Here is a 22,719-nt window from a genome sequence, read left to right as displayed (position 1 = left end):
TTATTAAAACGCTGAAGTCAGTTCTAAATAAGGTCAGCCATCGAAGCGCTTTGGAGGAGAGCCAGGCGCTGAGTGGTGAACTGGCGTTTATTTCCTGACAGGGTGGCAGAGACACCCCGGGGTGCCACCCCACCCCACCCCCACTTCTGGAGGGCAAACTGCACCCGATCGCCAGAGCAGAGCCAAGTGAGGGGGACGGGACTGGAAGCAGGGGGCAGCGTGAGCCCCCACCCCACCCCGAGAACGCATGGAGAGGGAGCCTGCGATGCGTCCCGGGGGGCGGGGGGGCGCTGTCCAGAGGACACCTGGGGCGAGCAGGCATCTCACCTACATGGCCGGGGCAGGAGCGCTGAGCACTGCTTCCTTATTCCGGGTCAGATTGCTTGTTTTTTAAAAATCCATTAATGCAAGGAGCGGCACGTCGTGGAGGAGGCCGCCGGATTGGACCAGCTCCCTCCCACCCCCACCGGCCCAGAGCCGCCTCAGCCTTTCTCCCTGCTTGCATTTCTGCCCCCAGCATCCCTTCCTCCCCAGTGGAATTTCCCTGACCTTGGCTGCCGCAAGTGCAGCCCCCCTGGCCGAGAGTGCGCTCGGGACACCAGGCAGACCTTGCCCCCAGCGGGGGGCCCCCCTCTCCTGAGCGTCATCTTCTGTCCGAGGACAGTCGCAGACCTGCGCCCACGGCTGGTGGGGCTGAAACGAAGTGAGCAGGTGAAGGGACTGCCGTGAACACGATTTCCAGCTCTGGCTAATTACTAGGAGGGCAGTTCTCATTTCTGAAGTCAGCCAAACCCTTTTTATCAAATGCAACTGGAAGGTCAGCATGCCAGCCCGGCTCTGAGCAGACAGAGAATGTCTTCCGAATCCTGTTAAAAATAAACACGCGGGCCCAGCACTCTGCTGTGTACTGAGAGCCGCTTGGACCTCGCTTCCTCAGCTCTTTGAGCAACTGTTGCTCTCACCTGCAGCCAGAGAGGAGAGGCGTCTGCCTGGGCCTCTCCCTGCAGGGCTCCTGACCCCTCTCCTGGGCTCTGGCTCCCAGGCCTCACACCTCTCAGTCCCCTGGAACCTCTGGGTTGAAGAGGGGCGGAGGGATAAACTACTAATATCTGCATCTGGGCACGGGTCTGGGTGGGAAAGAGCTTCCGTGTGAAGGTCCATCTGGGACTCGACAGGGGTGCGGCGGGCTTGAGACCAGAGCCCCCAGCCCTGGGTATGAGTCCTTGGGGGTTCTGCTACTCCAGGTGGTTGGGGGTGGGTGGGGGTGGTACCCACTCTTTCTTGTCGCCAGAGCCACGTGGGTGGCCAGGACACTCACCCAGAGCTAGGACTGCTGTGGAGCCTGGTCGCCCTCGCTTCGCACCTGCTGGCTTTGTCCCTGTGCCCACCGGGGGCATGGCGCCCTCCCCATCAGCCTGTCTCACCCCCTCGCCGCAGCTGTTCCCTAGTTGGGGGAGGAGGTGGCTAGTGGATGTCCAGAGAGTGGGTGTCTCAGAGATCTCAGAGGCTCCACGCCTGCCCACCCAGCACAGATGAGGGCATTTTGGCAGAATTTTAAAGAACGAGGCAGTGCCCCGAGGGGTGGGGCCTCCGGAGCCTGTGCTGTGGCCTCCCCCAGCCTGCACCCTCCTGTCTTCCATGCAGGGACCGTTACCTTAAGGCCTTTGCGGTTGATCCTGTAGCCAGGCACACCTGGGGCCACCCCAACCGTGGGAACCCCGTCCTCCCAGGCTCTGAGTCCCTGCCCTGCTCCCAGAAGCCCACCCGCCATCCCAGGCTGCAGCCCTCCCTGGGCTCTGTCTTGTCACTGGAGCCAAGGGTCTGTGGCTTGGCTCCGGGGCCCAGGGGGCCAGCTCTCGTGGCCCATTATCCATCCGCATCTTTCCACAGGCCCAGGACGCAGGCCCGCGGCGTCGTCTCACCCGGTCGAGAGTCGGCTCGCGCTTTCATGGACTCACTCACCCTGTGTCTTGCTCTGACGCTGTGCCGCCTCGGGGAGCGGCCCCAAGAACAGCCATGCGGTGACACGCCGTGAGCAGCGCGCCCTGAAGCACCCCACCCGTGTACAGTCAGGGAGGGGTCCCGGGCCGTCTCGTAGCAGCTTTCTCCTTCTGCTCTGTTTGCAGGGCGGCCCCGGCTGCCGGGAGGAGAGCCCACCACCCACCAGGTCCTGGGAGGGGGGCAGTTTGCTTCCGATTTCGCCTTCAGGCAGACACAGTCACCACTTCTTGAGGAGCAGAGCTCAGAGCAAAAGCAGGGCCAGACGCTGCAAGCTCTAGGCCGGCCTTTGTCGACCTTTGAGAACTTGTGGGTACTCGTGGGCAATATTGTGGATATTGAGGATATTGCTCAGGTTCTTGGTTTTCCCAGAGAGAGGAGTAACTGGAGAAGGAAGAAAGAAGAAAGTCAGGTTCCTGGAAGGAGGCAGCCAAGTTCAGAGCAGAAGGCAATCGGGGAGAACTTCCCAGCGGCGGTAGCACATGCCCAGCCCACTCTGCGTGGAGAAGGCCTGGGCGAGCTGGTCTGCAGAGAGACTGACACCTGAGCTCAGTGGGCTGTGAGTCCCACTGGGTCTGTGCAAAGGCCCTGTGGTGTGTGCGGCTGAGACACCGTCAAGACTGCTGCCCTGGGCGGCTCCGAATTCAGCCTGGGTCCCCTCCAGGCTGAACGACACTGCGGGCGCTGGAGCTTTGGAGGAAGCAGGGAAGCTCACACCCCTTTCTGCAGTCAGCCGTCTACCCCCTCGCAAGGCGCCGTCAAGGAGTCTGCTCCCCAGCAATGTGCCCTGCTGCCCGGGCTCCCCAAAACCCACCTGCAGTCCGCCCCCTCGCCACCGCCAGCGTACCGCTGGGCCATCTGCCCCTGCCCCCAGCAGCACGCCCACTCCTTCGGGAGCAGCTGCGGCGCCAGCTGGAGCCTGCGGGGAGAAGAGAGCAGACACAAGCGGCAGCAGCAGGCCCGGAGAGAGCGTCTAAACACGGGGACTATTTGGGGATCATCTCTTATTTTCAGTTTGAAGTTGGTCCACCCTCCTGGGCTGTAGACATGGTTCCCTGGGCCTGCAGCAGTGAGGCCTCCTTTCCCACTGGTCGCTTTAGAAATAGGGGTTTCCCTGGTGGTTCAGTGGTAGAGAATCTGCCTCCCACTGCAAGAGAGGCGGTTCGCTCCCTAGGCCGGGAAGATCCCCTGGAGCAGGAAATGGCAACCCCTCCAGGATTCTTGCCTAAGAAACCCCACGGACGGAGGAGCCTGGTGGGCTTAGAGTCCACGGGGTCACAAAGGAGTCAGACGCGACTTTGCAACTAAGCCACCACCACCACCACAACCTTGGAAATAAACCCGTGGAGCCTCAGTCTGCCCATCCACAGATGGGGCGGCACAGGCCCCACCTGCCAGCCATGCGGGGACAGGCCCTGGTTGTCAGCCCGGTGCCCAGCTGGAGGGCGCCCGCAGGGAGCAGCCCTTCCCGGATGGCTCTCGGGGACCGTTCGGAGGGAATGAAGTCAGTCCGTCTGCTTCGATTCCTGCTGATGATGGCCATGTGTCATTAGCGCCAATTAGGAGAAACGAGGGCAGAAAAGCTTTTGGCCCGGGGGCCGGGGCTGGTGGGAGGGTCGCTGGGACAATTGAATTCCCCACCAGACAAATGTGATTACCGCTGCAGCCTGGGCCCACCTCCCCGGGGGGCCTGGGACATAAATGGCCAGGCGGGGCGGCGCGCTCGCCCAGCCATGAAGGTCCCCAGCCCCAGCGCGCGCGAGGCAGCCTCCATGTACGGCACCGCGGTGGCTGTCTTCCTGGTCATCGTTGTGGCTGCGCTGCAGGGCTCGGCCCCCGCCGAGAGCCCCTTCCCCTTCCACATCCCCCTGGACCCCGAGGGGACCCTGGAGCTGTCCTGGAACGTCAGCTACGCGGAGGAGACCGTCTACTTCCAGCTCCTGGTGCGGGAGCTCAAGGCCGGCGTCCTGTTCGGGATGTCGGACCGAGGGGAGCTGGAGAATGCCGATCTGGTCGTGCTCTGGACTGACAGGGATGGCGCCTACTTTGGGGTGAGTCCTCCCCCACCCCAGCGCTCCCGACCCTCCCCTTGTCTGCACTCGCCCTCCCGAACCCGGGTATCGCCTCTCCGGTCCCCTGTATTTGACCATCCCTGTGTCCCAAGCTTGGGCGTCTCGGATGCCAATGTGAGGTCAACAGGGGAAACAGGTGGCTTCCCTGACCGCCTGGCACGCCCAAGGAGTGCAGCCCGAGACGGGGGACACGCTGACCACATAAAGCACAGCCTCTCCACACCTCCCCGTCGCCCTTGGGGGGGCGGCCCCCACCCCCTCACCTGCACAAACAACGCGCAGAGCTCACATGCACCCAAGCGAGGGCCCTGGCCTGCACCGCCTGGGAGGTGGTGCTTGCACCCATGGGGGACCTGAGCACCCGGCCTGGAAGGGACCATCCGCACTGAGGCACACCCCTCGCTCCACACCTCAAAGTCACCCTCAATTCTTGCTGGAAAGGGCGGAGGAGCAGGGGGATTGCCCTCAGAGGAGGGGCTTGTGGGGCCCTGGACAGATTGCAGAGGGCCCCCCAGGTGGGGAGAGCCCAGCCATCCTGCCCTGAGCCCCGCCCCAGCTTCCTCTATCCCAGCCTCTCTGGGGGCCAAACCCGCTCTCTCAGGGACACAGACCCAGGAGGGCTAACACCCTCCTGCAAGTCAGCAGGCACTTGATCTGTGGGCAAAGCGGCTCTTACTTCCTGAAGAGTGGGAATCTGGCCAGACCGGCGAGCCAGGCTCAGGAGGGGCCTCCCAGCCTCGTGTTCCCCATCTTTAGAGTGGCTACAATTCTGCCTCTCCACTTTCTCGGGATGAGGGGGTTCACACGAGGTGACGCCCTTGGCTGATCTTTCTGGAACCCTGGGGGTGCTCCGTCCAACCCCTACCACAACTCTGCAGGCAGGAAGGAGCTTCGCCCATTTTCCGGGGAGGTGGGAGGCTGGGCGAGTCTGACCACCAGCCGGATGGAATGAGGGCCACTGGCTCTGGGCCGCCCCGCCTCCCCTGCATGAGGCAGCTCAGTGGCTCCGGGTCATGGCCCAGGAAGACCGGGGCAGTGTGGCTCCAAGCTGGTCCCAGAGGAGCAGCGAGCCCTGGGCCCAGCTTCCCCGGCTGCCGAGAGAGCTGGGGTGACTTTCGCATCCTCCCGCACAGGCAAGATTAATTTGCACAACAAATTCCTATGCAAACAAATGTCAGCCTTGTTTTTCCTCCTTTAGCAATTTTGTTCAACAAATACAGTCTCGAGTCCCAGCTGAAGGCTCACAGGCTAAGTTTCTGCTTCTGTTTGAACCGAGTCCTGTAGATCCCCGGCGGCCCCCGGCAGGAGCTTCGTCATGGTGCTTTTCTCCAGGGGAGAGATTTGGCAAAATCTTTTGAGGGTTTCTTTTTTTTAATTTTTTTCCTCAAGGAAATGAAGAAAACGTGCTGCCGCCCTGAATGCAGGGTTTGAAAGCATTCTGAGGCCGAGGACCGCTGGCCCGTGTCGCTCCTCACCTGCTGGTTGGGGCAGGGCCTCCCTCGCAGCCGCCTGGCCCAGGGGCTGTCTTTGGTGCCCTGGCCTGGAGCCTCTGGGTGGCTGGGCCTTAGAGCTGGCTGCTGAGAAGCAGCTAGGGGGAGGCGAGGGGAGGGGCTGGCCAGAGCCGCCACCCTGGGACATCCTGGGGAAAGGCAGTGGGTCTGTGTGCTCCGGGGCCTCAGTTTACCTTCTCCAGGCAAAGCTGGGACTCGGCTGAGGTGGGCAGGTGCAGGGCTTCAGTCTCTCAGGGGCGTGTGAGTGCGGGCTGGTGCCCAGACCCCACTGCCAGCGTCTCTCTCTCTCCCCCCATTCTCCACGCCTCCCCTCTCCAAGGCTGCCTGTGCTGTCAGGCCGCTGCCCCCCAGACCAAGAGGGGTTCTTCGTCTAGGACCCCATGTTCCCATTCGTGGCACCTCCCGAGTAATACAGGTTCTGGGTCCCACCCAGAGGTCTGGGAACCTGCACGGCCAAGCAGTGCCGGCTGGCATTTGAGGTCACCTGTTGAGGCCGGGAACCCCAGGGCGGGGTGTGTCCTGGGGCTGTGCTGTGGGTGACCACCCGGCCCCTCAGCCTGGCCACTTGGGCTCAAGCCTGACCCTGTCTCTGCAGGATGCCTGGAGTGATCAGAAGGGGCAGGTCCACCTGGACTCCCAGCAGGACTACCAGCTTCTGCGGGCACAGAGGACGCCAGAAGGCCTGTGTCTCCTCTTCAAGAGGCCCTTTGGCACCTGTGACCCCAACGACTACCTCATCGAGGTAGGAGGCGGCCCGCTTGCTGTGGGCGGGGTGGAGCCGTCTTAACGTCCTGGGGCAGCACCCTGGGCCCCTTGCCCACACAGAGAGGGGCTCCCAGGGGCAGCCGGGCAGGGACAAGGCAGCTTGGGAGAAGCCAGCTCTGCTATCAGCCTCTGATCCTATGAATAAGCAGCTCTTGGTTGACACATAGCTGACATGTTTCTAGACGTGGGCCTCGCCCCGAGTGACCGTGCCCTGGACCCGCTCTCTCCTCCGGGTCCAGCATCTTCAGTGGAATTCTAGAGAAGACTCCAGGAGACTTTGGTCCCCCGACCCGGCCCTGGTTGGCCAATGGGCTGTGAGGCTCTGGGCAAGCCCCCGCCTCCACTGGGCCTCAGTTTACGTGTCTGCAAAGGAAGAAAGGGACCCAGAAGTAAGGCTCAACCTGCTCGGTCCAGGAATTCACGGCCACAGTGGACCCGAGACCCTTAGGGAAAAACAACCCAGTTCTCTCTTGAAGACAAAATCCATGTAACTTTTCAGTGCACGTTGACACCCACGGTCTTGTGTTATCTGTGCATCATAACAGTGACACAGGCTGGCCTGGTGCAACGTGAGGAAACTGAGGCCAGACCGGGGAGGACGGGCCTGGGGACCCACGGCACGGTGGGGACAGAGCTGGGGCCAGGATAAGTCCTGAAACAGATGGGTGGTGTTCCGGGGGCTCCAAAGATCACCAGTCCTGTCTGTCTCAGTACAGAAAGAATCCAGCCAGAGGCAGAGGGCTCAAGAAGAAGGGGTTTATGAGAACAGGACACTTGGGAGGCTGCACCCTGAGAACTTAGTGGGTACAGTTTTATAGCCAAAGGAGAAGTGGGGTGGGGAGAAGGCCGTCTTTGTCTTTCTTGAGTAGACATCAAGCTTCCGTCGTCAGCAACTCCCCCTGGTCGGGCAGGGGAGTTTTCCTATCCCTACCTGGTCAAGCCAGGTCCACAAAGTACTCCTTTTCCTGTGCGCAGAGAGCACGCCCTAACCCACCGAGCTCACTGGGCAGGGCTGTGGGCCTCGCGCCGCCATTGTTTCCTTATCTGAGGGCCGCGCCTCTTGCTTCTGCTGCGTGGATTTTTTTGCTAAGCAAGCCTGCTTGGTTCTGCGGTTGAGCAAACGCTTCTCAAGTAATCGTTAACATTCAGGGGTCTCTCATATTTTTTCCTACTTAGAATCTGCTAGTGGGATCAACTGTTTAATCCCCTGCTTTGTCCCTGTCTCACTTCCAGAAGGTCACCCGAGTCCTCACCCTCCTGCTCACTCACCCATGGTGGAGGCAAGGGCGGGCAGAGCACCCTCTCCCCGAACGTTGCAGGGTGTCTGATGCCCACGTGTGCTCAGCTCAGAGCTTCTAGTCTGGTGTGGGGCAGCCTCCTGCCTGGAGCTCTGAGACACCCGTGCAGAGAACAGCCCTGTTCCCAGGGACCCGGGGGAGGCAGAGGGAACCAGGGTCCCAGACGAGCCACTGGTTCACAGCGACCCAGCAATGGTTAGTTGAATGGACACTAAGCAAATGTAGGCTGAGGGCACGTAGGAAGACAATGTATCAAGGCTGGGTGCAAACCGCGGGCTCTGGGAGTGGGCGGCCTTGGATTTAATCCCAGCCCAGTTCACACAGAGCCTGAAGGTTCCCGTCCTTCACAGAGACGAGAACCAAGCATGTCACCTGCCAGGCGGGGGTGGAGAGGGACCTGGCAGCCTCCCTGCTCACCAGGAGCCAGGCTCGGGGCTGTGAGTAACGAGGCCCCATCTCACCCGCAGGACGGCACCGTCCACCTGGTGTACGGACTCCTGGAGGAGCCACTCCAGTCCCTGGAGGCCATCAACACCTCCGGCTTGCGCACGGGGCTGCAGAGGGTGCAGCTGCTGAAGCCCAGCATTCCGCAGCCAGCCCTGCCCGCGGACACACGCACCATGGAGATCCGCGCCCCCGACGTCCTCATCCCCGGCCAGCAGACCACGTACTGGTGTTACATCGCCGAGCTCCCAGATGGCTTCCCCCGGCACCACATCGTCATGGTAGGCGGGTCCGTGTGTGCCCACCCCTGGAGAGCTGTCCGGGGCCCAGCCCCACGCGTGCGGCGCCCCCCATCGCCCTGCTCACTCCCCACCCGCCCCCACCCCCACCCCAGGGCTGCTGTACCCTGGCTTCCCAGCCTGGACCAACCGATGTCTTGATTTTTGCATCTTCCCCTGGGATGGGAATGGCTGGCTATCTATCTGTCTGTCTGTCAGGCTACCCTCCCCCTTGAAATAACCGCTCAGCTCAGAGCTCAGTTGCCCTGAACACCCACCCGAGACACAGCAATAGTGACAACTGCTGCTGAATTACTCTTTGTCTGGCTCCAGGGGAAGGGAAAGTGGTTTACCCACTCCATCGCCCCAGCACTACACACACAGCCCTGCAGAACACCATCCTTATTTCCAGTCGAGGGTGTATGGCCCAGAGAGGCTGTGTGAGCTCCCAACTTACACAGCAGGAAGCGACGGGCCAGACTCACAGCTGCACCTGTCCCCTAGGCTCAGGCTTAGCCTCGGACAACCTCCGTGTCTCTGTCCAGCCCCTGCTGCTTTCATGCAAGGACTGCTAACTACCTGTCCCCCCCAACCAAGAAATGACTTGCCTGGGACCCCTTCCCTCTGCTTCAGCTCTCACCATGACCTTCTGGCAGATCCTGACTGGTTCCCAGGTGGTGGCTTAGCTCCCCAAACCCTGGACTCGAGGCTCCCCAGAAATCACCAGGTGCAGTCCTCCCATTTTACAGATAGGCAAGCAGAGGCCCAGTCGGGAGGGGAGCTTCAGTGGGGGTGAGCGTGTGGGGGTGGGGTCTCAGCGGGCGCCCGCCCCGCAGTACGAGCCCATCGTCACCGAGGGCAACGAGGCACTGGTACACCACATGGAGGTCTTCCAGTGCGCCGCCGAGTTCGAGAGCGTCCCCCACTTCAGCGGGCCCTGCGACTCCAAGATGAAGCCGCAGCGGCTCAACTACTGCCGCCACGTGCTGGCCGCCTGGGCCCTGGGTGCCAAGGTGCGTGCCCCTCCCATGTCTCCCGGGGGGGCCCCTTCGCTGCTGGAGTCCCATGGCTCTTTGGAGCCACAGATGCCTCCTCCAGCCCCTGTTCCTTCCCTTGTGGGCATCATGCTCGCTCCCCGTCAAGTTCCGCTGGATTTGGAGGGGACTGTGCACAGGGTGGTCCTGGGGCTGCCCTGGCTGCATCCAGGGTCTTCCAGAAGCTTCCTCCAGCAGCTCAGTGGTGGGCTCAGGCGGTGGGCTAGCCTGGGGTTCAGAGCCCGCACCCCCTGACCTCAAGTCTAACGGGAGCACTGCGTGGGCCGGTGACGAGCTGCCTGTCAGGGGGGAACATCCTTCCAATCTGGCTGCCCACCAGCCCCTGCCCCGCCCTTGCAGCTCAGGCTCCGGCGGGTGGGTTTGCCCTGACCCCCCAGGGTCTCCCCTCGTGCCCGCCCTGTCTGTCTTCTGGGCTGAGCCCTCCCTCCGCCCCCCTGCAGGCCTTTTACTACCCAGAGGAAGCTGGCCTGGCCTTCGGGGGGCCCGGCTCCTCCAGGTTTCTCCGCCTGGAAGTTCACTACCACAACCCGCTGGTGATCAGAGGTAAGGAGGCCCCAGACACGCCGCCCTTCTTGCCTGCCTCCGACCCGCCCTCGGGAGCCCGTGGGCTCGCCATGTCCCAGCAGGGTAGCCCGGCTGGCAGGGCTCAGCCTGAGCCCTCTCCCTAAGTCCAGCCTGCCTGTCGCCTGACCCACGGTGGCCTGTGGCCCTCTCAGCCTCCTCTCTGCCCGTCTCCTGTGGCTGCGGTGGGCTCTCAAAGGCGCACACCCACGCAGGAAGGGCCCAGCACCTCACCCCTCCCCCTCCACAAACACCAGCTGCCGCTGCCCTGGCACTGCCCCAGGAACCACCTGGGAAAGGCAGCTTGAGGTTTCTTGTGTGGCCATTTTGCAGATGAGGAAATTGAGGCCAGGGTTAGACACAGCTCACTCCTTCTCCTCACACCGTTTCCTTGCTGGCACCTGCCAGAGCAGACGGCTAGTATCAGGGTGTGCCGACCAATGGGGACGCAGAGAGTGGAGAGAAGGTGTCAGCTGAAGGGGGTTGCATACGCCGTATCCCCTGGAAGTCTAACTTCTGTGAGGCTGCTAAGACCCAGAGACGCCCCCTACCCCAAGGAGGGGTGCTCCCATCTTCTTCTGTCCCCAGAACAGCATGGGCCGGTACAAGGTACCTGGCTGGATAGCAGGAAGCAGGCTCCCCTGAGCCAACATCATCCCTGCCCCAGAACCCAGCCTTGATGGCTTGACCACCAGGAGGCACGGCCCCAGACTGTCTTCAGGGCAAGGGGCATGCCGGGCTCAACAGGGGCGTTTCTGGCCATGGACCTCCCTCCTGCTTCTCTCGATGGAGCAAATGTGTGCCTGGAGTGTGCGTGTGAAAACGGGGCTTTGTTTCCACGTGTTCTGAGTCAGGGCAGCAAACAGGTCCTGCTCGCTTGGCTCTGCTCTGAGTGACCCTCGGCGACGGCACCTGGAAAGGCATCTGGGATTGATTGGAGATGTCTGCCCTGGGTGCTGGAGGGGTGGCCTCTGCTTCCTGCTGTTGAGTTCGTGCTCAGCAGACAGAAACCCACGAGACACCCCCGTGTGGGAAGCAGAGTGTGATCTCGTTCCCCGACCAACCACAGCAGACCTAGGGTCCAGGAAGGTGCAAAGGCTTCTCGGGAGGGAGACAGAAGCAGGGGGTGAGGGCGTGTGAAAGGAGCAGTCTCAGTGGCCCGGGCGGCATGGCAGCCTCGGAGGACGAGGAGCTTTTTCACGAGGGAAGCCGACACGTGCTGCGTTCCAGATGGAGGGACAGGCTGTGCCTAGACATGGAGGTGGGCAAGGCCAGCATGTTCTGGAAAGCACAGGTGGTCCAGCCTGGAGGCAGCATAGGGGCTGGGAAAGCGAGGTGGGGGCCAGAGAGCAGGACGGCTGGGTCGCTCTGCACCCGAAGGTGGGCACAGGGTCAGTCTTCAGGAGGGTGATGCCAGCTGACACTACCCCAGAAGCTGAGAGCGTTTTCCTCTCTGTTTCACCGGCGTCTTCCGCCACATATAGCCACACAGGCTTCTTCTCACTCACTTTTTTTAAATGACATTTTTCATTTGTGTAAGTGAAGGGCAGAAACAGTCTGATAAGAAGCTGAGCTCCAGGCTGGGCCCAGCCCATCTCTCCCTGGTGGTGTGACCGGGCATGGGGCACCCTCGCCCTGCCCGTGCTCACTCGCTCGCTCGGCTGCTCTGGGGCTGTGAAGGCTCAGGACACAGCGCTCCCAACGGGGTGCAGGCTCCGGGGGTGTGCTTGACCGGTAGCCGCCAGCGATTTCTTCCCGGCCGCATAATTAATACCTTCTGCCACCGCTAGAATTATCTGCCGCGTGCACAGAGAGGACCATAAGTCAGCTTGGGCCTTAGCGTGGTACGGGATTTACGGCTCATTTAAAACCCGAAAGCAAATGGATTTTCGAAAACTCCTTAAACGTCAAGGGAGTCTGTCTCTTCCTGGTTATCTGCTTGTATTTATGGATCCTCTGCCAAATATAAGGATGCTCCTGTCGCTTCGCAAAATCTGGAGATGGGTCTCTTTTCTATAAATATCAAAATTCCACAATTATTTCATTATTTAATCCCTGTCTGAATTTTAACCAATTGCATCTCCCTTTTTATTATTATCCTCTGATGTAATCAGCCCAGAGACACAGAGGCTGAGTTTGGACACTGTGGTGGTGGTGGTTGGGGGGTGGGGGTGGTGGCTGGTGCAAGGGGGTGGGAGGCAGAGGGGGTGTTCTTGGTTCCATCTCAGAGCAGCTGAGCAGGGAGACAGCCCGGCCCCAAAGGTGCCGTGGGCTGTGTCCCAGCTCGGCTACTTCCCAGCCCTGCGGTTCTTGAGCAGCGACTTCAGCTCAGGCTCCAAGCCTCAGTTTCCCCATCTATAACGTGGGACAATGATTCTTCAGTTCCATGGGCTCCCTGCCTGGCTCCCAGCTCTCCTGCATATCCCGAGGGGGTGGGCCATGTCCAGCCTCCACTCCTCCCCGATGGGACCAGCCCTGAACTGCTCAGGGCCTTGCTGAGCGATTCCGGGCAGGCAGAGGGCAGGAAGGAGCCGCTAGAGGCCTGTGGGTGCCAGCATCCCCGGACCTCCGGCCATCAGCTTCACATGACCACTGGGAGGCTGCCCAGGAAGATTTGGTGCTCGCCAATTAGCCGAGAGCAAGAAGAGCTGGCAGGTGTGGCTGGACCGTGATGGGCAGAAGCGATGATTCTTCTTCGGATGAGGCCTTTGACTTCGAGCCCAGAGGGGGACAGCAACTTGCGGGAGACCACACAGCACACTGTAGCAAACGGAGCCCAGTGCGGTGTGTGAGCCGGAGGAGCTCCAGGACCTCGCCCCAGGAGCCCACCCTCCTTCTCAGCTTTCTCCTGGGACGTCCTCCCAGGAGATGCAAGCCTCAGGTCAGCCCTGCAGGACAGGAATCAATGGAGGGAGCCCCAGAAGGACATGCCTTAAATACTTCCTGCTGACCTCACCACCCAGACCCCCGCTCACCTGCACTGGGGCAGAGGCCCCTCTGTGAGACAGGCCGTGCCCTCCTCTCTGCCCAAACTGAGCGGTTCGCACTGAGGGTGGATTCCAGCTCAGGGCCCTGTGAACTCATGGGAAGAACATCAATAGCGCCTGCCCAGCCCTCGAAGGGACTGGCCAGCTTCCCAAACCCACGCAGGCGTCTCGCCCCACCCGGTTCAACAGCACCGTTTTGGGTTTTCGTTTGCTGCCTTAGTTAAGTCTTCCCAGAGCACTCGCCTCATTTTCGCAGAAACAATAGCTCTTTCTTTCCCTACGGGAACTGCGCGGGATGCGTGAATTGGCCTTCCGGTAACCATGGTGTCCGCCTGGAGTAAACGGGTGTGGGGACAAAGGCAGGGGGCAGCAGGCGCGGGTGCCCTGTGCCTCCTGGCTGAGGGTGGCTAGGGGTCACTTTGCGGGGCTGGGGGCCAGGGCCTCTGCTCACCTCCATCCCTCCTCCCCCCAGGCCGGCGCGACTCCTCGGGCATCCGCCTGTACTACACGGCCACGCTGCGGCGCTTCGACGCGGGCATCATGGAGCTGGGCCTGGTGTACACGCCTGTGATGGCCATCCCCCCACAGGAGACGGCCTTCGTCCTCACCGGCTACTGCACAGACAAGTGCACCCAGCTGGTGAGTGGCCGGAGCCGGGGTGGGGCCGGGCACCGCCCGCTCCCCCTGCTGAGGCCCGAGGGTGGGCACCAAGGGCGGCAGCTGTGACCTCGTTCCCCCCCACCCTGAAGCTTCCGCAGCTTCCCCCAGCCCCTCGCCGCCAAGGAGCCTTCCTGCGGCCGCGAGCTCTGTACCACCCTCTCTAGCCATAACTGTGGGCCCCCACTTGGTGGTGGGGCTGGTTGTAAAGGACCCGCCAGCCAATGCAGGAAACGTAAGAGACTCGGGTTCAATCCCTGGATCAGGAAGATCCCCTGGAGGAGGGCGTGGCAACCCACTCCAATACTTTGCCTGGAGAATCCCATGGACAGAGGAGCCCGGCAAGCTACAGTCCGAAGGGTCACAAAGAGTCAGACACGACCGAAGCAACGCAGCACGCAAGCACTCAGTGCACACCCCAGCCAGCACTTAAAATGCGAGTTCAGCCATGAGTGAGACAGGCGTGCGTCCACCGCGGAGAAGCACGCGCAGCGCAGCCAGCCACCAAGGCCCCCTCAGCACAGCGTCCCCCCTCCCTGGCTGCCAGTCCCTGGGTCTTTTGTGCCCTTCTAGACGTTTCCCCTGCTTGTTGCTACGAGCCCGTTCATGTGCGTGCTTCGAAACAGATTGAGCAGTTCGTCCGTGACTTGCCCTTTAACCGACGCGCGGCACGGATGAAGCGGGAACCTCATCACCTGAGTCAGCCAGGCACCCAGGGCAGAGCGCGTGAGCAAGCACTGGTGCCCAGGGCTGCGGGGGGCAGGTGGGCACAGGTAACGTCAGTCTCCTGAGCGCAGGGAGGGCCGGTGCTTCCGGAGGAGTGAAAGGGGCTCCCCAGATTCTGGGTCCTCCGTGCCCTCTGCCTCCCCCAGTTCCAGCCAGGGCTGACCTGTCCCCTCATCACCACCATCCAGGCTGCCTTAACTTCCCACTGATGAGAAGAAACCCTCCAGGGAATTTCTGGGCACTCGGGAAACGTGTGCCAGGTGGATTCTAGAGGTGCAGCTTCTGTGCACGGGGATGTAAGCTTTCACTGGGTTAACTCCGGCAAAACCCACTAGGCAAAACCCACCAGAAAGCCCACTAGGCGCTTCCTTCCCCCACAGAACTGGGGTGTGCCCGGAGCCCCAGACTCACCCACCAACCATGTTATCAGTGTCTTAGCGTGTCGATCACTGGGAGAAAAACGCCCCTGCTGTTCCATTTGAATTCCCCCAGTTATAGAAGTAGGCTTCCCTGGTAGCTCAGCTGGTAAAGAATCCGCCTGCAGTGCAGGAGACCCTGGTTTGATTTCTGGGTTAGGAAGTTTCCGTGCAGAAGGGATAAGCTACCCACTCCAGGACTCTTGCCTGGAGAATCCCATGGACAGAGGAGCCTGGCGGGCTACAGTCCCTGGGGTGGCAAAGAGTCAGACACGACTGAGCGACTGACCTCAGGACGCATTTATAGAAGCTGAGGACCTTGGCACCGACCTCTAGGCCACTTGCCCTTCTTTTCTGTGAATATCTGCTCGTAACTTTGCCCAGGGTTTCCGGCGGGCTCTCTGTCTTACTCTGGTGGTTTCTATTTGGCGGATGTTGCTTCTCAGTCCATATGAATGCTGCGAACACCCTCTCCCGCGTGGCCCCTTCGCTCTCACAGCGCCAGGTGTTAGCGTCTCCAGCCAACAGATGAGGAGCCTGGGGCCCGCGGGGGCCATGGTGCCTGCCGTTGCAGAGCGAGAAGTCAGATGCAGCCTGCTCTGCGGTGAGGTTTAGAGCAGACTTGTCTTCCCATGAGTGGATCCCCTGGGATTTGTCCCTCATGGTGGGGGGACTCCTCGAAGCATTAGGCAAGCAAGGTGCCCTTGAGACAGAGCCGGTGGGCTCATGGGCTTCGTCAGCGTCCACGGAGGATCAGCTCCATCTGAGACGAGGCTGAGGAACTGTAACCACAGCCGCGTCTGACCGCGTCCCGCATCCCCAGAACACGGTGACTCCTGGCCGTATGAAGGGCCCGGGCCTCCTGTGCCGGCAGGACCCGGGGCGTGTTGACCCGCTGACCTTGGGCACACCTCTCGCCAGCCTGGAAACGAGGGCCTGCGTGCCTTCTCTCTGCAGAGTCTCTAAGTACAAAACAAAGAGAGCTCCGTGTTCTTGTTCCCCTTCAAATAGTACGTTATTTGGGAAAATCGCATTTCTGTGGACACTCATGGAAGGGCTTCTGGAAGAGTGGGGGTCTCGTCTCCATTGGCAGACCCCCGAGGGGCCCAGCTTCCGCAGTCGGAAGTCTGTCGCGGTCTAGACAACCCGGCCGAAGACAAGCCCAGAAGAAGCACCGTGTTTTCGACCACAGGCCCCAAGATGGCAACCCCCCTGAAGCTGTCACACATCTGGACTCTGGGGACTGGAGGGGAGAGACCCAGGGTCCCACCCGTCGTCAGGGGCTCCCAGTTGTCACACACGTGTCCATAAGGTCTCCCAGCCCTCCATCACTGCGAGGGGGCCAGAGCGTACCCGTGATGACCGAGGGCAGGGGTGGTGGCTGGCGGAGAGCAAGCTGGAGGCACGGAGCGGGAGTCGGGTGACCCGCAGAGGCGCAGCCTCTGGTCACTGCCTGTGGTCACCGTGTGCACGGCACGGCACGGCGGTGCGAGGTCAGGGAGACGACGTGTGGTGGAGAAATCGCTCGGTGAATGTAATCGTTTTAGGACGCTCTCCGTCTAAACCGCGTGAGCGTCACGCCGGGGGAACATCTGGGACGTCGTCTTCTGCCCTGGGGGTGATGTGAGGGCCAGCCCGTCTCCCTAGGGCTGCCCGGCCACGGCTGGGATGGTCAGGGCCGGGAAGGGCCAGAGCTGCCCAGGCACAAGGCCGCCCGTGGGTGCCAGGCCCTGAGCCCGCCTGCCCCGCAGGCCCTGCCCCCCTCGGGGATCCACGTCTTCGCCTCGCAGCTTCACACGCACCTGACGGGCCGGAAGGTGGTCACAGTGCTGGCCAGGGACGGCCGGGAGACAGAGGTCGTGAACAGGGACAGCCACTACAGCCCGCACTTCCAGGTGGGGACCCCCGGCCCCACCCTCCCTGCCCCGCCAGGCCCGCCTCTCCTCCGACACCCCCATCCCGCGCTCACTTCCTGCCCTAATGGCCTCCCGGCCGGAGGCCTCACTTAGCCATCTTGGCGTCCCCCAGAAGGTCGTGGGGCGGCGGGAGGCGGGGGGGCACTGGGCCTGCAGGACTCTGAGGTCTTGCCTCGTCCTTGCCCCTCCCCACCCTCTGCTCTGCCCACCCCAGGAGATCCGCATGTTGAGGAAGGTCGTGTCTGTCCACCCGGTGAGTGCCCGGTTCGGGGCAGGAGACCGAGGTAGGGGGAGGGCAGGAAGGATGGGGAGGCAGAGGCCGTGGGAGGCCTTCCAGAACCAGGTCTGAGACTCCCCCAGGGCTGCACAGGGGGCCCTTGGAGGAGCCAGAACCAGAGGGCTCTCGGGGTCACAGGCCTCCCGCCTGATCCGCGGACCACAGACCCAAGAGCTTCAGGAGAGATGAGGGCCTGGGGCTCGCCGGGGGGTCGCTGACCAAGCAGCAGGGCACTCCTGGGCAGGGTGGGGGCTCGCCCAAACGCAGGCTGTGCCGCCCGACCAGCCCCATGCAGCCACCAACTGGCCTGTAGCCCCAGTAGGAAGAAGCCAGAGAAGTCGACTGGTCGTCACTCCCTGGGGACACTCCAGGGTGGTCCTCATGTGTGGGGACCCCGGGGGCCACCGTCAGGTTCCTCGGGGGGGACCGGCTGCTGTGGCCACTCGTGGGTCCGGCCCAGCGCACCTGGACCCCAGGCGGGCAGGTGCTGAGGGCGTCTGTCGGCTCGGCCCTCCAGGGAGACGTGCTCATCACCTCCTGCACGTACAACACGGAAGACAGGAGGCTGGCCACCGTGGTAAGTCACCCCAATGTCCCGCCCGCCCCGTGCCGCAGGGCGTGGGCACCACTCTCAGCTCCGCTCTCAGGCTGTGGGCCCTGGGCCAGCATTAACATCCCCTCTTCAGTTCAGTCATGTCCGACTCTTTGTGACCCCGTGGACCACAGCATGCTAGGCCTCCCTGTCCATCACCAACTCCTGGAGCTTACTCAAACTCATGTCCATCGAGCCGGTGATGCCATCCAACCATCTCATCCTCTGTCGTCCCCTTCTCCTCCTCCTGCCCTCAAACATCACCTGGGTACTCGGTAAAAAAAAACACATAAACTCATCAGTTCCTCCCCAGGCTGGGTGGTGACTCCCAGCGATGTCTGCTCTAACGAGCTACCTGGGTTATTTTGATGGCTGCCCTAGTCGGAAAGCCACTGCCAGAGACGTGTGTCAGCCCCGGAGCCACGCTGGGGAGAGGCCGGGGGCGTGAGGGGGCTCCCTGCCCCCAGGGAGACACGCCAGCCACACCTGACTCCTGCGACCGTAAAGGTGGAGTAAAGCTGGGGATGCGGAGGAGGCGTCGCTGCCTGAGCTGCGCGTGCCGGCTGGCTGCTTTGCTGTCTGTCTCTCCGGCAAAGGCTGAGGACTCCAGGAGGGCAGCGCCTCTGCCCACTCAGAACACGATCCGGCCTCGTGTGATGAGTGGGTGCACGTGTGTGTGCGTGACGGCACTGCACGCCCAGGGAGCCTGGACGGCGGCGTCTGGGCTAACGCTGGTGCGCCGGCGCCGACGGGCGTCTTCTCCACCCTGCAGGGCGGCTTCGGGATCCTGGAGGAGATGTGTGTCAACTACATGCACTACTACCCGCAGACGCAGCTGGAGCTCTGCAAGAGCGCCGTGGACCCCGGCTTCCTGCAGAAGTATTTCCACCTTGTGAACAGGTGACGGCTCCACGGGGCGTGTGCCCGCTGTGCCTTCCAGCCCCGAACGCGCCCCCCAACCCCAAACCCTCCAGGCCCTGGGCAAAAGCAGGGAGCCCAGGAGCAAGGTGAGCAGGAACCTGGCAATCAGGCCCCCACTCACCTTGAGGCGCCCGTGGCAGGCATCACCAATCGATCCCCATACTTGCTTCCTATCGAGTCTGGACTTGGCCTGAGGAGCCCTCCACCCAGCCCTGGAGCAGCCGTTCCCAAGTGACCCAAGATGGCACAGATGAAACCCATTAGTCGTCAGGGCGGGAGGCAGGGCCAGGGCAGTGTGCCGGAAGGCTGTGGCCTCAGGTCCGCTCTGGGGGCCCCACCCCTCTGCAGGGAGGCATCACCTGTGCCTTGCTGGGCTCCCCTCTGCTCCCCCAAACCCCACTCTGGGCGGCTTCTTCTTGCACCAGGTTCAACAGCGAGGAAGTCTGCACCTGCCCCCAGGCGTCTGTCCCCGAGCAGTTCGCCTCCGTGCCCTGGAACTCCTTCAACCGCGAGGTGCTCAAGGCCCTGTACGGCTTCGCGCCCATCTCCATGCACTGCAACAAGTCCTCGGCCGTCCGCTTCCAGGTGCGCCTGCCGTGCGTCTGCGTGCGTGTGTGTGCGTGTGTGTGCGTGTGTGTGCACGTGTGTGTGTCTGGGGGGGCGTCCGTTTCCAGGGGTGCCTCCCCGTGTGTGTGTGCGTGCGCGTGTGTGTGGTTTGTCTGCTGCCAGCTGTACCTGCCCATGTTGGGGGGAGGGTGCATGTGGCTGGGGCTGGCCGGCTGCCCTTGGCCACGCCGTCACCCCTTCCGGACACCCAGCAGCAAGTTCTGAGTCTGCCCACCGCCCTGTACCCCAGAACCCCTAGAGGAGCCCAGTGGGTGACAGGGCTCCACCCCCAAGGAGCTGGCAAGAAGCACTCACACAAAGCAAGGAGCAGGTGGTGAGAGGGGCCCAGACAGATAGCCGACGGCCTGCGGGGGGCGCTGACCACTGCCCCTGGAGGCGCCGCCCTCTCGCCCTCTGCGGGGGACGCCGGCGCATCAGGGGACCAACCTCGGTGGTGTGAGCGGGGCATCCACAGCTGCCCCTGGAGCCTAACAACACAGTGCTCAGGGGGCGGGGGCGGTGAGAAATCAGGGTCTGAGGCTGCAGCCTGGGTTCCCTCCTCATCTGGGACCCACCGGGATCCAAAGGCAGCTTGCTCACCCCCTGCGAGCTCCTGGCAGGGCCCAGGGCCTGGGCTGGGGCTGAGTTAGGTGGAGAAGGCTCCGCGACCTGCGACTCTGCAAGGCAGCTTTCCTGGAAGCACTGGGAGCTGGACTAATCGCTAATCGAACGTTCCCAGCCCCAAGGGAGGGCCAACACTGGATCACCAAAGAGCAGCTTGGGGCCGACGTCTGATGTGGTTGAAGTGGGGCATTTGACGCAGCCGTGTGTATGAGTCGGGGGGTGGGGACAGTGGCTGAAAACTCAGGCTGCACCCAGGCCTTCTGACTGCTTTCCTGAATGAAGTGAAGGGTGGCCGAGCAGGCAGATAGGGGCAACCCTGGCTCCCAGGTGAGGACCCCCACGTAGCAATGGGCGGTTTGCTTTGGTTTGGGAGAAGGTGAGTTTAAGGGCAGGAACCCACGGGGTCACTGGGAGAAGTGCCGGGGGAGGTGGCCCCCACTTCGCCCCTCCAGCCTCCGTTTACCTCCTCGTCCCTTCCTTGCAGGGCGAGTGGAATCAGCAGCCCCTGCCTGAGATCGTATCCAGGCTGGAAGAGCCCACCCCGCACTGCCCGGCCAGCCGAGCTCAGAGTCCCACTGGCCCCACTGTACTCAGCATCGGGGAGGGCAAAGGTTGAGCGTGGGCGGTCTCCTCGCTCCTGCCACCATACTGTCCCTGCGGGCTCAGGCCGGCTCTGTGCTCCCCATACTCTGTGAAGACCCCCATGGAACAGCCCAGCATGGAGGGCTGAACCAAGCCACCGCCTGAGAACAGGGTCCAGTCCAGCTTTCTCCCCGGGGGACCCCCTGCTTGGCTGAGAGGGTCCCATGACCACTCTTGCTGACCCACCAAGGCCCAGGTGGACCGAGACCCTTGCCCACCCTCTGACACAGCATGAGGGTAACCCCTCTTGGAGGTCTAGAGTCCAGTGCTCCGAGAGTCCGCTGCCATCTCGCTGGGGCGGTGGGGGGGGGGGGCCCGTCTCCTGGGACACGAGCCACAGACTCCCGAGAGCTGCCCCGGCCCCGCGTCCCCAGACCCCACGGAGGGTGATCGGTGTTGGCGTGTGACGGGTACAAGCGCTGTTGTACTTAAACGTGTCCCTGCAGACTGGCTCGCGTGTCGCAGTGGGTGTCTTCCCTGCCAACGGGGGCAGGACAAACCGCTTAGCTAGTTAGAGACTCGCCTGGGAAATTGCTCCATTGCAGGGTAAATAGATATTTTCGCCTACCTAAAGGGAAACCCTAAGAACAGCTCTCACCACCACCAAAAGGATGCGACGGCAAGGATCCAGACCAGGATCTGGGTGCCAGCTCCCTGGGAGATGGGGTTGATGGCCGGGGTCACTTCTCTCTGCGGTGGGACAGGTAGTGACAGCAAGCAAGCCCTGGAATCAGACCCACGTTAGAAGGCCGGCCCCGCCTCCCCGACCCTCGGTCTTCTCATCTGCAAGACGGGGCCAGTGTTGCGCAGGTTACTGAGACGATAAAGCTCACGCCTGGGGCCGGCACCCGGCGACAGCTAGTGCAGGGTGGCGCTGCCTGGCCAGGCTCTGCCTCCTGGTCGTCTCCACCTTCCTTCCCTCTCAGCTGCCACTCATTTCAGGCCAAGTCCAGCTCTCTGATAGTTGCTGCCTGGAGTGACAGATTCAGTTCTGTTCAGCCAGTTCAGCAAAACGCTGTGCAGCTTCTAGAGAGAGAGGGTGATGGATGGGCCTCGGGGCGCCCCCTTACACCCCAACAGCCGCCCGCTAAGCGCCATTTCTCCTCCTGCCAGCACTTCATTACAGGCCAGGCGCTGCGCACCGGGTCTTGTAAATCACACTGCCCCTGCCATGAGTCAGGCCGCGATGCTGTGAGCTGCCAGGCCCGACAGAGGCTGCAGAGCGGCCAGCTCTCCGTCTTCTTTAGAGCCTCGGGGGACAGCAGAGCGCGAGGCTCCTCCCCGCAGGACCCTGGCCTCAGGAGGGCAGCTGCAGCTCACCTAGCTGGTGGCCTTGACTGTCTGGCCCAGGAAGTCCCCTCCCTCTGAGGGGTCCCGTCAGCCCGGAGCTCTGGGAGAGGGCTTGGAGGTGACCCCTGGCCTCACCCCCACCCAGCCCCTCCTGGGCACCATCGCTTTGCTCCTCAGACCCTGGGAGGCACCAGTGGTGCCCCACCCCAGCCTCACCCAGGGGCGAGCCCAGGTCCACAGGAGAGAAAGTCGCCCCCCACCCCCAGGGTCCCAGGAGGATTAGTGGCAACCAGGAATCGCTCCCAGTTCAGAACCTTCTGCCACCCCCACTGACACGCCCTCCCCCGCACTCACTGTGGCCCTCGGGCTGGTCGCTCTCTTCCTTGGGGGTGGAGTGTGGTTTGTTCCATGCACAGGCCCCTGCCGCCCCCTGCCCCACACAGAGCATCCCACCTGGGTCATCTGTAAGAACATGTACCCTGGTTCTGCATTAACTCACCCACAAGCCCAGGACACACTGTCTCTCCTCCCACTGACAGATGGGGGAGCTCAGACACCTATAGCCAGGTGCCAGGGTCACCCAGCGTGTGTGGGGGGCCTGGAGGTGACCCTGGGCCTGTGTGATGACAGACCCCAGGCTTCCAGCTGCCAGCCTCCCCTGAGGACCCAGGCAGCACCCCCACGCCTCATGGGGACCGAACGAGGCCAGCCAGGGAAACGTTTGTGGCCAGGGCTGGGCGCCCCCTCAGCTAGGCCCCCCGTGCACCATCAGGCTTGCCCACCTTCTGCAGGATGGGAGCGACGCGGGCCCAGCAGCCAGGGGTCCCATTCTGCCCTCTGCTGCGTGGCGCTGCCAACCTACTCTCCTCCTCTGGGTCTTTCTCTCCCCGTCCGCCCACGAAGGCTCCCCGGGCTCATGGGGGTGAGGGCTGCTAGGGTGCCAGGCCTGGAGAGCCAGGCTGAAGTGTGCCCGCGCAGGCTCAGTGTGGAGACAGCCTGGGAGGTGGGGGTGCCTGGCCTGAGCCGGCCCCAGGATGCCCCAGGGCCATTCTACCCGCTGGCCGTTAGGCCCACGTGGCTGTT

The 22,719-nt window shown here is 62.6% G+C and overlaps 1 protein-coding gene and 1 long non-coding RNA gene across 3 annotated transcripts; one reads left to right on the top strand and one right to left on the bottom strand.

The window, feature by feature from the left end:
• The first annotated feature begins 3,727 nt into the window (after nt 1-3,727).
• Nucleotides 3,728-20,796, top strand: DBH (dopamine beta-hydroxylase). Its single transcript, XM_027966133.3, has 12 exons — nt 3,728-4,049; nt 6,177-6,323; nt 8,112-8,369; nt 9,203-9,379; nt 9,862-9,964; nt 13,442-13,608; nt 16,520-16,663; nt 16,899-16,937; nt 17,479-17,538; nt 18,326-18,453; nt 18,900-19,059; nt 20,189-20,796. The coding sequence occupies exons 1-12, from the start codon at nt 3,732-3,734 to the stop codon at nt 20,318-20,320; spliced, it is 1,833 nt and encodes a 610-aa protein (XP_027821934.1). The 5' UTR covers nt 3,728-3,731; the 3' UTR covers nt 20,321-20,796.
• LOC121819260 (uncharacterized) lies at nt 12,043-16,174 on the bottom strand. Of its 2 annotated transcripts, XR_009600076.1 has the most exons (3): nt 16,122-16,174; nt 12,958-15,730; nt 12,043-12,742 (listed from the first exon to the last, which is right to left on the bottom strand). It is a non-coding gene; the product is annotated as an uncharacterized LOC121819260 (long non-coding RNA). The 2 variants fall into 2 exon arrangements; XR_006059533.2 differs by having other exon boundaries at nt 12,958-16,174.
• Nucleotides 20,797-22,719: the final 1,923 nt, after the last annotated feature.

The sequence above is a fragment of the Ovis aries genome, chromosome 3 (assembly GCF_016772045.2).
Source record: "Ovis aries strain OAR_USU_Benz2616 breed Rambouillet chromosome 3, ARS-UI_Ramb_v3.0, whole genome shotgun sequence".
Taxonomy (NCBI): domain Eukaryota; kingdom Metazoa; phylum Chordata; class Mammalia; order Artiodactyla; family Bovidae; genus Ovis; species Ovis aries.
This window is presented reverse-complemented; position numbering and strand designations above follow the sequence as displayed.